A 17262-nucleotide genomic window follows, 5' to 3' on the forward strand; every position below is an offset into this window, starting at 1 on the left:
GCTGGGATTACAGGCGTGTTAATTTTAGTTCTAACTCATTAACTGTAGTGCTGGACACGTTAGCTTTCCCGTATGAGCTTATTTCATCATTTCTGAAATCTGGATCATCATCCCTGCCACAGAAGTTATTAGGATAAAATGAGGTGATGTGCATGTCACGTACTTATCACAGCTCCTGGCCCTAAGTCTTCCTCATAAATTCACTTCTTTCATGTGCTTCTTCTCCTTCAACTCTTTACCCTCCTTAATTTTTGAAAACTATTTGAAATAATTCATTTAAACTAACAATCAGTCTTTTAACTTAGAGCTATCTTTCACATAAAAGTATTGCAGTATTATAATTAATCAAGGCCTTTCAGAGATACCAGTACTTACAGATGTAACACCATTTCATTAAACTTCATTATCCCAGAATTATCTGTGAACCAATTTTATAAATTTAAAAAAAATTTCAGCTTCAAGTAGGTATGCTGGTTTACAGCCATTTTAAAAGTCACTTATGTTGACTTAAGTTTTTTGGTTTAAAGTCTGTTTTTTCATAACTTATTAGTGATTTAAAAATTGGAGTTTGCAGCTCTGCACCAAGCGGACCTAATAGACATCTACAGAACTCTCCACCCCAAATCAACAGAATATACATTTTTTTCAGCACCACACCACACATATTCCAAAATTGACCACATAGTTGGAAGTAAAGCTCTCCTCAGCAAATGTAAAAGAACAGAAATTATAACAAACTATCTCTCAGACCACAGTGCAATCAAACTAGAACTCAGGATTAAGAATCTCACTCAAAGCCGCTCAACTACATGGAAACTGAACAACCTGCTCCTGAATGACTACTGGGTACATAACGAAATGAAGGCAGAAATAAAGATGTTCTTTGAAACCAACGAGAACAAAGACACAACATACCAGAATCTCTGGGACGCATTCAAAGCAGTGTGTAGAGGGAAATTTATAGCACTAAATGCCCACAAGAGAAAGCAGGAAAGATCCAAAATTGACACCCTAACATCACAATTAAAAGAACTAGAAAAGCAAGAGCAAACACATTCAAAAGCTAGCAGAAGGCAAGAAATAACTAAAATCAGAGCAGAACTGAAGGAAATAGAGACACAAAAAACCCTTCAAAAAATTAATGAATCCAGGAGCTGGTTTTTTGAAAGGATCAACAAAATTGATAGACCGCTAGCAAGACTAATAAAGAAAAAAAGAGAGAAGAATCAAATAGACGCAATAAAAAATGATAAAGGGGATATCACCACCGATCCCACAGAAATACAAACTACCATCAGAGAATACTACAAACACCTCTACGCAAATAAACTAGAAAATCTAGAAGAAATGGATACATTCCTCGACACATACACTCTCCCAAGACTAAACCAGGAAGAAGTTGAATCTCTGAATAGACCAATAACAGGAGCTGAAATTGTGGCAATAATCAATAGTTTACCAACCAAAAAGAGTCCAGGATCAGATGGATTCACAGCCGAATTCTACCAGAGGTACAAGGAGGAACTGGTACCATTCCTTCTGAAACTATTCCAATCAATAGAAAAAGAGGGAATCCTCCCTAACTCATTTTATGAGGCCAGCATCATTCTGATACCAAAGCCTGGCAGAGACACAACCAAAAAAGAGAATTTTAGACCAATATCCTTGATGAACATTGATGCAAAAATCCTCAATAAAATACTGGCAAACCGAATCCAGCAGCACATCAAAAAGCTTATCCACCATGATCAAGTGGGCTTCATCCCTGGGATGCAAGGCTGGTTCAACATACGCAAATCAATAAATGTAATCCAGCATATAAACAGAGCCAAAGACAAAAACCACATGATTATCTCAATAGATGCAGAAAAAGCCTTTGACAAAATTCAACAACCCTTCATGCTAAAAACTCTCAATAAATTAGGTATTGATGGGACATATTTCAAAATAATAAGAGCTATCTATGACAAACCCACAGCCAATATCATACTGAATGGGCAAAAACTGGAAGCATTCCCTTTGAAAACTGGCACAAGACAGGGACGCCCTCTCTCACCGCTCCTATTCAACATAGTGTTGGAAGTTCTGGCCAGGGCAATCAGGCAGGAGAAGGAAATAAAGGGTATTCAATTAGGAAAAGAGGAAGTCAAATTGTCCCTGTTTGCAGACGACATGATTGTTTATCTAGAAAACCCCATCGTCTCAGCCCAAAATCTCCTTAAGCTGATAAGCAACTTCAGCAAAGTCTCAGGATACAAAATCAATGTACAAAAATCACAAGCATTCTTATACACCAACAACAGACAAACAGAGAGCCAAATCATGAGTGAACTCCCATTCACAATTGCTTCAAAGAGAATAAAATACCTAGGAATGCAACTTACAAGGGATGTGAAGCACCTCTTCAAGGAGAACTACAAACCACTGCTCAAGGAAATAAAAGAGGATACAAACAAATGGAAGAACATTCCTTGTTCATGGGTAGGAAGAATCAATATCGTGAAAATGGCCATACTGTCCAAGGTAATTTACAGATTCAATGCCATCCCCATCAAGCTACCAATGACTTTCTTCACAGAATTGGAAAAAACTACTTTAAAGTTCATATGGAACCAAAAGAGAGCCTGCATCGCCAAGTCAATCCTAAGCCAAAAGAACAAAGCTGGAGGCATCACACTACCTGACTTCAAACTATACTACAAGGCTACAGTAACCAAAACAGCATGGTACTGGTACCAAAACAGAAATATAGATCAATGGAACAGAACAGAGCCCTCAGAAATAACGCCGCTTACCTACAACTATCTGATCTTTGACAAACCTGAGAAAAACAAGCAATGGGGAAAGGATTCCCTATTTAATAAATGGTGCTGGGAAAACTGGCTAGCCATATGTAGAAAGCTGAAACTGGATCCCTTCCTTACACCTTATACAAAAATCAATTCAAGATGGATTAAAGATTTAAATGTTAGACCTAAAACCATAAAAACCCTAGAAGAAAACCTAGGCATTACCATTCAGTACATAGGCGTGGGCAAGGACTTCATGTCCAAAACACCAAAAGCAATGGCAACAAAAGCCAAAATTGACAAATGGGATCTAATTAAACTAAAGAGCTTCTGCACAGCAAAAGAAACTACCATCAGAGTGAATAGGCAACCTACAACATGGGAGAAAATTTTCGCAACCTACTCATCTGACAAAGGGCTAATATCCAGAATCTACAGTGAACTCAAACAAATTTACAAGAAAAAAACAAACAACCCCATCAAAAAGTGGGCAAAGGACATGAACAGGCACTTCTCAAAAGAAGACATTTATGCAGCCAAAAAACACATGAAAAAATGCTCATCATCACTGGCCATCAGAGAAATGCAAATCAAAACCACTATGAGATATCATCTCACACCAGTTAGAATGGCAATCATTAAAAAGTCAGGAAACAACAGGTGCTGGAGAGGATGTGGAGAAATAGGAACACTTCTACACTGTTGGTGGGACTGTAAACTAGTTCAACCATTGTGGAAGTCAGTGTGGCGATTCCTCAGGGATCTAGAACTAGAAATACCATTTGACCCAGCCATCCCATTACTGGGTATATACCCAAATGACTATAAATCATGCTGCTATAAAGACACATGCACACGTATGTTTATTGCGGCATTATTCACAATAGCAAAGACTTGGAACCAACCCAAATGTCCAACAATGATAGACTGGATTAAGAAAATGTGGCACATATACACCATGGAATACTATGCAGCCATAAAAAATGATGAGTTCATATCCTTTGTAGGGACATGGATGAAATTGGAAACCATCATTCTCAGTAAACTATCGCAAGAACAAAAAACCAAACACCGCATATTCTCACTCATAGGTGGGAATTGAACAATGAGATCACATGGACACAGGAAGGGGAATATCATACTCTGGGGACTGTGGTGGGGAGGGGGGAGGGGGGAGGGATAGCATTGGGAGATATACCTAATGCTAGATGACGAGTTAGTGGGTGCAGTGCACCAGCATGGCACATGTATACATATGTAACTAACCTGCACAATGTGCACATGTACCCTAAAACTTAAAGTATAATTAAAAAAAAAAAAAAAGAACCTCAATGAATCCAAGACAGAATAAAAACAAAAACCACTAAATAAAAAAAAAAAAAAAAAAAAAATTGGAGTTGGATACTTTTATGTACTTGCTCCTCACTGCCACGTCTGCAATACCTTTGTGCAGCCAAGGCAAGGCTAAGATCCACAGCTCCAGATCCTACCTCTCTCTCCAGTCAAAACCTACAGCCAAGTGGCACCTCGTTCATCAACAGCAAATCTATGCTCACGTAGTAGTAACTCCTGTCTGGTAATATGCTCCTTAATAGAGATTTGGATTGGAAGGCAATGCTTAACCCAAAGAAGGTTTGGAAACAGTGAAGTTTAAATATACAACAGGTTATAGAGAATCTCCTAGGTAGACAAGGTACCTCATATTCCCTCTCAGATTACATGATACAGCAAGAAACCACTAATTTTTTCACCTCAAGAAGCTGCATCATCCATATGCATGCATCTGCTCTCTAGGAAAGTGTAAGATTTTGTCTATGCTAAATTTTTTTTTAGACTGAAAAAGATTTAAATTTGATTTCAGTCTCTGCTCCTGAGTGTTTGGCTTTCAAAGGAAAAGGATATTTTGGATAAACCACAGTCAATCTGCTGTCTTCATACCATGCTGTCCCTCCTGAGCAAGATGAAAGGTAAACAAAGTTTGTTGCTCTCGTCAACAAAGTTTCGTGTTTGAAATGTCACAAAAAGATGGGAGAGTGGATAGGATCCCTTAACAAAAGGAGTCTGTAGTGTACAAAACATTTCACCGTAGAGATTCTTTTATGTATTAATAGAATACTCTTAATGCATTTGACTTATGCTTTAATTTATGAAATTTTTTATTTTGTATAATCATAAAAAAAACATGATTTGAACAATACATCTTAACTCAGTAAGGCAAATGGAATGGTCTTCAGGGAAGGCAATGTTTTTCTTGTTATTTTTTGTATGATTATCAGAACATTAATCTGTTAAAATATTCAACAGTTTTCAGTAATGATGAAATATTCCAAATAAGGATTTATAGTGATTCAGAACAAAGATGACTAAAAGAGCATAAATAAATGGAATAGAAATGTTCTGAATAAAATAGATTGTTAGACTTCCACTTCATTGAGAAATACAAAAACACATCAGTAGGGAACTTAGTTTTAACATTATGTTTAACATAAATGGTTAGTCCAAAAAATTGACAGGGTAAGAGTTTATTTTTCTGTTTTCTCCTATCCCTATAGTGGCCATCGATGAGACCTGGGATTCTCAGTCTGTGTCCCCATGGTGGCAGCAGATGCGCACAGCCTGTATTCAGTCTGAGAACAATGGAGCCGCTCTGTTGTCTGCACATGTTGGGCATTCTGTTGCTGCACAGATATCAAACAACATGACAGAGAAAAAAGTAAGTGGGTAAAGGTATGGCTTTGATGTGTACACATCCAGTAGGCTAAGGGGATGCTTTCCTTTTCTGGGGTTTTTCGGGGGGTTTTTTGGAGCGGGGAGAGGGATGAGAGGTGCTCCCCTTAATTTGTTTATTGAGAATGATGCCGTGGATACTTGAATTTAGCAGTTGCCACATGGCAGTATCCTACTGTGTTTTTTTCTCATCTCTTGAGGACTCACATTTCCTTTACAGCTCATGGTGGATCAAATAATTTTTCCCAGGGGGTTTTAACGTTAATTTGGATGAGACACCTAAATAGGTCTGTGGAGATTCACTTAACATTGTCAGCCACTGTTGTTTATAGGCTAAATTTAATATTGCCTGCTTGAAATGTTCATTATGATGGAGAGAGATGAAATTTCAGATTGTTTTTTAGGTTGAAGAGTGCATTCTGAAGAAATATAAGTATTTTGATGGTACTGATAGACAAAACTTGGCCCTTGCCAAAGATGGCCCAGAAAACTTTGAAATGTATACTGGTTGAGTCAGGGCCATTAGTGCAGGACTCCTTATAAATATCTGAACTCACCATCCTTGCCCATGAGTCTCCAATCTACTCCTGACCCTCATGTTTCATCCAGCCAAGTAGTAATATTTGTGAAATAGCATGTATGTGTTGCTTTGTGATGTATCCTCAGTATCCATCAGCTTTCAAGTTAAAAGCTCATTCAAGTTAATATTGATTCAGAATCTTTGGCAGAGAATCACCAGTGCATTTTTTATTAGTTTTCCCAAACAGTTTTGGGTGCTGATTCAGAGGCCCTCACTGATTCCTGGGAGGCACTTTCTCTTGACACTGAGTACTGGAAACTCCTTCTGAAACAGCTGGAGGATTGTCTCATACTTCAGACTCTGCTTCACAGCAAAGGGAACACTCAGACCTCCAAAGTGTCATCACTGCAGGCTGAGCCACTTCCAAGGCTTTCTGTTAAAAAGTTATTAGAAGGAGGAAAAGGTAAGCTGAAGTTTATTTGAGCATTTGCATCCATTTTTTTATGTTACGAGGGTTTCTTTTAATAGAAATGACGGAAAGAATAGAGAAAGAAAAATACACTCAGATTTAAAAATAACAATAACCTTCTATATACTACCTTTAAATTAATTTTCTCTAAAGTCTCATTTGGTCAGTTCCATGCTCAGGAACTGCTAGGTGCTTCCCTCTGCCTAAGAAAATTGGCAGTGATTCTCAAAGAGTGGTCAGAGGACCTCAGGAGTCCTCCTTTTTTCACCTACATGTCTATATGAGACCAGATTTTCCTCTTATACTTCAACCAAAACACAGAGCACAATAGATTGAATGTCAAAACTGATTGGAGAATCCAGATATAAACCAGGCATTACAGAGATTTGCAAATATGTAAAGTAGTGCCATGTTTCTCACCAAATATCCTTTTTTTTTTTTGCATTGGGAAATATAATTACTTTTTTTATTATTATACTTTAAGTTATGGGATACATATGCAGAACGTGCAGGTTTGTTACATAGGTATACACATGCCATGGTGGTTTGCTGCACCCATCAACCCGTCATCTACATTAGGTATTTCTCCTAATGCTATCCCTTCCCTAGCCCTGCAATCCCCCACAGGCCCCAGTATGTGATGTTCCCCTCCCTGTGTCCATGTGTTCTCATTTTCAACTCCCACTTATGAGTGAGAACATGGGGTGTTTGGTTTTCTGTTCCTGTGTTAGTTTGCTGAGAATGACGGTTTCCAGCTTCATCCATGTCTCTGCAAAGGACATGAACTCATCTTTTTTTATGGCTGCATAATATTCCATTGTGTATCTGTGCCACATTTTCTTTATCTGGTCTATCATTGATGGGCATTTGGGTTGGTTCCAAGTCTTTGCTATTATGAATAGTGCTGCAGTAAACATATGTGTGCATGTGTCTTTATAGAAGAATGATTTATAATCCTTCGGGTATATACCCAGTAATGGGATTGCTGGGTCAAATGTAATTATTTTCATAAAATACTAGCATGTAATCAGTTTATTTTCATTTCAAAATGGACTAATAAAATATTTTTTAATTTATCAGTTTTAATTTTTAGTACCATAAAGATTGACAGCTATAACTCATAAACCAAAGTTCTGTGGGGTTGCCAGTAATTTTAAGGGGATCATGAGACTAGTAAGTTCAAGAATTGCCTGAACAAAGCATAAACTCTTAAGCTTGCTCTCCAATAACTTTTGACTTTGAATCCAACTGATTTTTCTATTTCTTTCTCATTTGCTTCCTAGATTTTAGTTAAAATGAAGCATCCATGTGCTTCCCGTCTTAGATCTGGACCTATCCTCTTCCCTTTCCCTGCCTCTCTCACTCATGGATATCGAAATCTTACTTATCTTTCAAGGTCCAGCTCAAATGCTTCTCCTCCAGGAAACCTTTCATGATTCACTAACTGCAAATTTTCTCTTCTTCCTCCTAATATCCACAGAACGTTATTCCTCTGTTGTGAAGCATCACTTTCTACTGTCCTGGAATCATTTGGGTTCCTGTGCTTATATCTTGCAGGAACATAAACATCTTACATTTTTAGTTGTCTTTGGGGGCTCACACTTTTTATCAGCAGCTCTTTTAGGCATTTGATACTGGAAGGACTGTATATGAGGTTTATAAATACCCACATGTTTATAGATTTTTAGTTTACTTCTTTTCTCATTCTTTATAAAACTTGTGACCTTTTTCTTATTGTAAACTCACCACACTTCATGTTGTCACCTAGTGAAAGGGTAAGGATGCCATTTGAATATTAACCTAAGCAATGGAATCAGGGGCTTAATTCTGGAATGAGAATTTTCCAGTGATTTAGAAGCCAAACATAAGAAATTAGATCACCCAGCACACTGCTCACATTTATTTTCACTGATAATTGTGAATTTACTGTGAAGCATTCTTTTTGTGGAAAGGTTTTTATTTGAATCAAAAGATGAGGAAAGACTGAGAAAGTTTTGGTAAACAATAGAGTATAATTTGTTTTCGATAATAAACAGGACTTGTTAAATATCTGGAACGTTTTTCAGCATGTGTTTACAATTTTTTGTACTACATTGATGACTGAGACATGATATAATGCTGTTGATTAGCTATAGCTAAATTTGGCCCATAAATATTTCATATAGGCAAATTCGTTGATTATTAAAAGTAATAGGGCTGGGCATGGTGGCACATGCCTGTAATCCCAGCATTTTGGGACGCTGAGGCAGGTGGATCACCTGATGTCAAGAGTTTGCGACCAGCCTGACTAACATGGTGAAACCCTGTCTCTACTAAATACAAAAATTTAGCCGGGCATGGTGGCACATGCATGTAATCCAAGCTACTTGGGAGCCTGAGACAGGATAATCCCTTGTACCTGGGAGGCAGAGGGTGCAGTGAGCCAAGATTGCACCATTGCACCCCAGCCTGGACAACAGGAGCGAAACTCTGTCTCAAAAAAAAAAAAAAAAAAAAAAGGAATATTTACTGGTCACAGTGGCTCACACCTGTAATCCTAGCACTTTGGGGGGCTGAGGCAGGCAGATCACCTGAGGTCAGGAGTGCGAGACCAGCCTCGCCAACATGGCGAAACCCCGTCTCTACTAAAAATATAAAAAAATTACCTGGGTGTGGTGGGCGCCTGTAATCTCAGTTGCTCAGGAGGCTGAGGCAGGAAAATCACTTGAACCTGGGAGGCGGAGGTTGCAGTGAGCTGAGATCGCACCACTACACTCCAGCCTAAGCAACAAAGCATGACTCTGTCTCAAAAACAAACAAACAAAAAAGTAATATTATATTGGCCTTAGGAGCCTAGACAAATGTCATACTAACCAATCTATTTTCATTTATAATTTAAGTAAAAGTGTTTTAAGTATATATTAATTTTTTTTGTCTCTGGTAAAGTGTATTTTGAACTTAGAAAGCATATGGTTTATAGACATATGCATGTGCATTTATATTTATCTAATATTTTCTGAGAGTATAAGGATGCCCTGACATCGTAAATATCCCACTTGTTGCCCTCACAAGTTGCGTGGTAGGTAGGAACACTGCTGTAAATCTCATGGCTTTTTCGGGTCAGCTTCAGGCTGAGAAATGAATGTGGCACTTAGATCTCTTCGTAAGGAAATTGGCTCCCATTGGCAAACACTGCCCTGTGTGTTGTAAATTTTTATTTTCTTTCTTGTCTCCAAACTATAGGTGGCATTGCAGACAGTGTAGCCAAGTGGATATTTAAACAGGACTTCAGCCCTGAAGTATTAAAACTGGCTAATGAAGAAAGAGATGCAGAAAACCCAGATGAACCCAAAGAAGGTGTTAACAGAAGTTTCCTTGAGGTATCAGAGATGGAGATGGACTTAGGAGCCATACCAGGTGATACACAAATAATGAGAAATATGAAATCCAAATTGGAAAGATGTGGCCAAGTGTTCATTAAGGAAAAAAATAACATCACTGCTTTCTTCTGACTTTCAGACTTACTGCATTTAGCCTATGAGCAGTTTCCTTGTAGCCTTGAGCTCGATGTCTTGCATGCACATTGCTGCTGGGAGTATGTTGTTCAGTGGAATAAAGATCCAGAGGTAAGATTCTCGTTACCTCTTTCATGTTATTTCTGCTTCTGTGTTCATGCTATTCATATGTGGGGACTGTCTAATTAAATAGCTTATTATAAACACTGGCTTTTTCCCCATTGTAATGCCTCTGTACTAACTAGGGTAGACCTTTTTCACATATTTCCTCTTACAGTCCTCCCAGTAAACCTGTGAAGTATAGATACTGTCAGTATCCCCACTCTAAAGAAGAAAATACTAGGGCTCAGAGAAGTTAAGTTTCTTCCCTGCAGACACACAGCTAAGTAAGTGTCAGGATTTAAGCATATGGTTCTCTTTATCTAAAACCAGTGTGCTTTGCCCTACTCCCTAGTTAGGTTGTGACAAGTATATTGTTTATTTCCTTCTGAATTCCTGCATGAAATGGCCCCAACCGAACACAATATTCTTAATATTATAGTCATCGTGATAAAAGTCAAGAGTGAAGGTCCTGAGATGAACCTAGTGTCTGATTGTTCAAATATGTATTTGTCTGTTACTTCTGTTTGCCTCAGAAGAACAAAGAGGCAGATCGTGCCCAGGGTTGACTGTAGTCCAAGGTTAGCCTTGCTGCCCTCTCAGCTCTCTGCTCAGGCTTCATTTTCTATTGCTTTTGGTAGCCACTGTTTCTACCAGGGCATTCACAGTCTAGAAGCAGCATATGGGGAAGGCCCCAAGCCTGGAGGCAGAAGGCAGTGATTTGGATCCCAGCTGAATTGCTGACAAGCTTCTGGCTCAAGAGAGCCACTGAATCTCTGGCCTGTTATTTTCTACCTCCTTCCACCTCCTTTTTAAAATGAAGGTGCCGTGATCAAATAAGATATAAAAACATATTGTAAATATTCCCCTTTGCCAATCAGTCCTTCACTTAGACCTCCTTAGTCAGTTCCCTGGTAAATTATTCCTCTCAAATCAAAATTCTTACCTTTATCGTCCTTATATGAGGTTGCACTATTGTAGAGAACTCTCACAGATGAACTAATTCATGCTAATATATTAATGGAAACGATACTCTTCCTTCCTCCAAAAAAACTGTAATCACTTAGATAGTAAAGGAAGACATTATGAAAGTAAGTGATTTAAATAAAGGAATAGTCTTTGATCAATTAAACCTTGACCAAAAAATGATTTTAGGACAGAGGAGTCCTCTTAATGCCCTTCAAATCACCCTCTTCAGTTGACTACAGCCTGAATGGCGATCATATTTAGGCTCTCTACTTAAATGTGTTACTTTTCCATTTTATTAAAAAGGAATGTTATGTCTAGAATGAGAAAATAATAATTTCTAAAATCTGAATTAATTTCAAATTCAAGTCTAAAAAAGTGGCATTTAAGAAGAAAATTCTGCTTTATAGTATTTGTTTATAAACCAAAGGCAGCTTACAGAGGGGACATAGACAAAGCTGATGTCAAGCCCCATGGTTGCTGCATAGAGCTTGTAATCCTCATAGCACATGGTTTCTGAACTCTTCGTTTCAACGTTCTCCTAAAATGAGGGCTGTAATAGTAGTTATCTCGAAAGGTTATTGCATATTTTGAGAAAATGAATGCATAGTGCCTAACATTTTGACTAGTGTTATCAGTATCATTAGTATTGCTTACATTTAAAATAAGTTGTTGTTTTACTTGTTTGTTTTTCCCGTTAAGTATTCATCTTGCCCCATCCAACCAGTCTCAGCTCCACCATTTGACACACACAATTTTATAAGGCTCAAAACAATAAAATTACCTTCAGAGAAATTTCAACACAGTGTGTATTGGCAATGATGATATGTTTGATGATGATGTACAAGCTACAAAATTATTTAGCAGATATCTGAATTATTTAATCAGTGTTGTATACTGTATTTGAGTTTTAATATGTAAACTTCTTTAGATTAGAAAGAGTTGAATTTCAAACATCCCATCTAATATTTCATATTTCCTTCCTGCTTTAATGTTTTTCTCTTTGGCACTTACCATTAACATACTAAATATAATATATTAACTTATCATGTTTATTGTATAGGTCCCTCACTAGAATTTAAACTCAGTGAAGGCAAGACTTGGGGTCTGTTTTGTTCATTATGGAATGCATCGTGCTTCAAATAGGGCTTGGTGCATACTAGATACTCAATAAATATTTGTTGAATGATGAATGAATGAATAGTATCTACAAAAGTAAGCTTATTGTTTTTAAATCTGTATGAAATTCAAGTATTTATTGGAGAGAACATTGCTATGATGTTCAAACCACAGCAAATTTGAATCCAGATGTTAGCCCATATGACCGAGGAGCTTCTGGGAATTAATTATTGTATAGGTAATGTGAGTTGAAGAGGGACAGTTTATCAAAAGTTATTTCTTACCCAATAATTTCATGTTATTATTGCAACATTCTTAGGTGGTTTTATGCAGAAATTTATGTAAGAAGTCTCCACTGATAATGGTAAAACCTATTAAATGATACCTCTTTTTCTCTCTCGTTTTTTCTCCCTGTATGTAAGGAAGCACGTTTTTTTGTTAGGTCAATAGAACACTTGAAGCACATATTTAATGCACATGTTCAAAATGGTAAGTAAACAGATGTTAGAAACATTACTGGTTGATCTAAAAGAGGCTTCCTGATTTAACAGGATGTGAATTTAAAGATTTACAACCTATTAAATTTTTATTTGATTATCCTGCAGCCTAACATATTACTGTGTATTGGCTGAGGTGCAAGGGTCTCTTGAGCCCAGTAGTTCAAGGCTGCAGTGAGCTATGATCACACCACTGCATCCAGCCTGGGTGACAGAGTGAGACCCTGTCTCTAAAAAACAAAACAAAACAAAACAAAATACAAAACAAAAAAAAACAGTACTGGCCATTTTAACTACTTGGAAAAGTGCTATTTATAAAGGGGCAAAACAACTGATAGTAATCACCACTTCTGTTCCCCAAGCTGACTACTATCCCTGAGTGTAATGAAGGCAGCTGTTCTGCATCTAGCTTTCCAAGGAAAGAGGGAATCAATGATAGATGCAGAACAGCTGCCTTCATTACACCCTTCACAGATAGTGAAGAGGGATGGATTTCTCAGGACTGTAATTCTTAATAGAAAATCTTGGTAGCCAAAAGCCTAGTAAGATTAGACTGTAGCAACTATCTTGTGCGTCTTATAATGGATGTGAATATTCTCCATTAGCTGCCTTGGCAACTACTGATGCCTCCTTGAAAAAATATTGAACTTGTAAACAGATTCCATTTAATAGATAGATGGGTTTCATTATAGGAATTGAGGATATCAGCACTAAGCTAGTTAGTAACCTTAGTAAATGATGAGACTTGGTGTTAGGCTGGGTAAGAGGAGATATCACCTTATGTCTGTGTAATAAATTCTAGAGAAGCTATGTATTTTTCACCTCTATCACATGCTTGCAGGTGACATGAAATCCAGTTGCAGAAATTGTAAAATATCCCATTTTACTTGAAGAGAACTTGAAAATTACTTATTCATCTCTTAGATCCTACCTTCATCCAAAATATATATATACATGCATTTATATATTTACCTTGACTGATTTAGAAAATATCATGTTTAGATTATTCTATCTTTATTGATAAAATTAAGTTACTGCCGGGCGCAGTGGCTCACGCCTGTAATCCCAACACTTTGGGAGGCCGAGGTGGGCAGATCACGAGGTCAGGAGATCGAGACCATCCTGGCTAACATGGTGAAACCCTGTCTCTACTAAAAATATAAAAAATTAGCCGGGCGTGGTGGCAGGTGCCTGTAGTCCCAGCTACTCGGGAGGCTGAGGCGGGAGAATGGCCTGAACCCGGGAGGCGGAGCTTGCAGTGAGCAGAGATCGCTCCACTGCACTCCAGCCTGGGAGAGAGAGTGAGACTCCGTCTCAAAAAAAAAAAAAAAAAAATTAAGTTACTAACTGACTTCAGACTAGTATTTCTTCAAGTCAGGCCTTTACCTATTTGTACCTTTACCCATCGAGTAGGGTTCCTGGCTTCTCATAACCTGTGAGGGGCCTTACTCATAGACAGACTCAGCGACAAGGGTAGTAATAATAGCATGTGAAATGCCATGTTTACATTGCCTAATTGACAACTGTTTCAGAAATTTAATGTTAATGCCACAGCTCAATGAGTAGTGACAGGGTCTTGCTTTGTTACCCCAGTTGGAGTATAGTGGCACACATAGCTCACAATAATCTTGAACTCCTGAGCTCAAGCTATGCTATCACCTCAGCCTCCGAGTGCGACTATAGCCATGTGCCACCATGCCTAATTTTTTAAACATTTTTTTCATAGGGATGGGTTCTGGCCATGTTGCCCAGCCTGGTTTGTTTGTTTGTTTGTTTGTTTTTTATATATTTTGTTTTTAATACTTTTTTATATAACTACATACTTTAGTTTGTAGTTATATGTGAAAAAAATCAATTGGCAGACATTGGGATTGTTTCTAGTGTTTGGCTGTTGGGAATAAAACTGTTCCCAACAATCTCATACATATGTTCTGTATTCATTTCTCTAGTGTATATACCCAGCAGAATTGTCGGGTGATAGAGCAGACACATGTTTAGCTTCAGTAGCTACCACCCAGCAGTTTTCCCTGTGGTTTTACCAAATTATTATACCACCAGTAATGCATGAGTGTTCCATTTGTTCCATATCCTCACTAATACTTGGTATTATGATTTAAAAATTGTTCTTAGCCTTTTTGGTGGTTATGTAATGCTGTCTCACTGTGACATTGTATTTCTCTCATAACTAATGATGTGACTCTTTTCTTCATGCTTAGTGGCAATTTAGACATACTCTTATACAGCCTAGTTCTGATTTTTATTAAATCAGATTTTAAATGAAATTAAAGATTTCATGAACTTTATAAATATTACATAAGATATAAAAAATGAAATCAAAATAGACTATATAGTTTAATAAGCTTAAGAAAGACAGTAATTTATATGTAATAAAAGTGAGACTATATAAGCATTCTATTTACTACTTTTACTTGCTATCTAGGCATTGCACTGATGATGTGGAATACGTTCTTAGTTAAAAGATTTTCTGCTGCTACATACTTGATGGATAAGGTAAGGTAGTTTCATGTATTGACTTCTTATTTATTTGGTTCTCTTAATTGACTAATATTAGAAAGATTGTTCACATTAGGCTTTGTTAGACTATTTTTTAATTTGATAATTAGATTTTACTCATACTCGGTTAAATGTAATGCCCAGTACTGGCATTTTAATGACATAAAGAAGGACTCTAAATCCTCATAAAGAGACTAATACATTATAAAAGCCTCTTAACTAAAGAGATTAGGACTGGTAGTTGATTCAAGCAAGGATTTGCATTTTATTTTAAATTAAAGTGTACAAATTTACACTTACCAATCTTTGATGTAAGGCCAAGATATTTTCTTTGAATGGAGTTGATTGCATTCTCCTTTGGTTTTCTTGTGTAAACCTCACCCATAATGTATTGCCTATCATGGCTAGATCTTATTTTTTTAAAGTTGTTATGTAATCTGAGTCCAAAACCTTTAGATTTCTATAATTTTTATAGTTGTTACCTCTGTATCTAATCCAGAAGACCTAGGAGTTATTCTCCTCCATAAATCTTTGCAAAGCATTCAACATAGCATTCATGTGAATAACTCCCCCTTTTTTCTCATTCATATTTCATCAGTTATGGAATTAAGTTACATAATTACAGTGACATCTACAACCAGCATGAGTAGCTTTGGGAACAAGCATAACATATAAGCATAGAACTCAACTGGTGGGAGCAGAAGCTGCTAGCATGCCGACAGTACCAGCCTAGCCTCCAGCTGAGTGGCCAGGGGCACTAGTTAGTGTGTTTTACAGGCCACTCAACAATGTAGATTAGTGTAGCATCAGATGAGTGGATGCTAAGAGAATTACCACTGTAAAGATAACATATTCTTTTAAATGTATAGTCACAGTCATTCCTGCATCATGAATAGCACCACAGCCAAGACCCAACTTTAGGCCACTGCTCCCCTTGAAATTACTCTGTTTGATGTTATTGATAACATTTTTCTAGTTAAATCTAACCATTCTTTCCTCTGTGCTCATCTTCCTTGACTGAATAGCTTCTTTCTTGGAACTTGCATCTTTTGGCCTTTATGATGTTCTCCTATTCAACTTCACCTCTTACCCCCTTGTCTTTCGAGAGAATAACAGTAAAATGTAATTTATGTGTGTTACAATTTGTAGTTTCACAGCATTCTCACATCCACAATCACTTTTGATCTTCACTACTTTGGGGCGAAAACAGTCCTAAACCAGGAAGTAGGAAATTTGTGATTGGATAAGTCTTTATTATAATGTGTTATCTCTCATGTGCCAAGACTATGCTAGGTTCTGTGGTTGAACCAATGGAAGTTATGGTCCTGGCCCTCACCAGTTTGAACACCAGGTAAACAGACAATAGGGAGTGTTTGGAGCTCAGAAGAGGAGGAAATAAATAACAAAACAAGGGGAAGGCTTCTGACTTAAATTTTGGTGGATGCCTATATATATACGAGTAAAAAGTAGGTGAGAGGAAAGTGTATCCCAGCAGTCCTGGAGATATGAGGCAACTTGTTGGATTCAGAGAACTAGAAGTAGCTTAGGCTGGCTGGAACATAGGCTATATTAGAAGAAAAGAAAAGCTAAGATGAAGACATTCCTGTGCAGGCTGTGAATTTGGATTTTCTAGTAGTATGTGTAAGCTTAGCACAGGGTCTGGCACATGTGGTAAGGGCTCAGTAAATGGTAGCTATTATTTTATATTGAAGACACTGGGGCAGTTTTAAGCAGAGGAATTATATATTCAAATTTGTGTTTAAAAAGATGATTCTGGCAACAGACAAAATATCTTGGGACTGGGGTCAGCTGATCTTGGTTGTTCCAAGGCTGTTGCAGTAATCCCAGCAAGTGGTAGTGAGGTGACATTTTTCTCCAGTGTCTCCTGTGAGTTTCCTCTCTTATCAAGTAGTATTTCTGAGGGCAGAACTTTTACCTCCCACTTATTACACTGTAGACATATACAGTAGAATCTTAATAAGTACTTATTGCGTAAGGAAATTTTTCTGGGCTAGGAATATAACTCCCATGTGCTTTAGAGTGGTTTTCCTTTCTTTCTATTTCAAAC

General features: G+C 37.5%; 1 protein-coding gene across 5 annotated transcripts in view; it reads left to right on the forward strand.

Annotated features, from left to right (window-relative positions):
* RAB3GAP2 (RAB3 GTPase activating non-catalytic protein subunit 2) overlaps positions 1-17262 on the forward strand; it is a 125446-nt gene that overhangs the window by 96340 nt on the left and 11844 nt on the right. For all 5 annotated transcript variants that reach the window (XM_063791755.1, XM_063791761.1, XM_063791771.1 and 2 more), the window contains 7 exons: positions 4651-4756; positions 5342-5502; positions 6271-6499; positions 9728-9901; positions 10004-10110; positions 12606-12672; positions 15121-15191. In XM_063791755.1, coding sequence (XP_063647825.1) covers positions 4651-4756; positions 5342-5502; positions 6271-6499; positions 9728-9901; positions 10004-10110; positions 12606-12672; positions 15121-15191 — 915 coding nt within the window. The remainder of the gene's footprint in view (positions 1-4650; positions 4757-5341; positions 5503-6270; positions 6500-9727; positions 9902-10003; positions 10111-12605; positions 12673-15120; positions 15192-17262) is intronic.

Source organism: Pan troglodytes, chromosome 1 (genome assembly GCF_028858775.2).
Source record: "Pan troglodytes isolate AG18354 chromosome 1, NHGRI_mPanTro3-v2.0_pri, whole genome shotgun sequence".
Classification (NCBI taxonomy): domain Eukaryota; kingdom Metazoa; phylum Chordata; class Mammalia; order Primates; family Hominidae; genus Pan; species Pan troglodytes.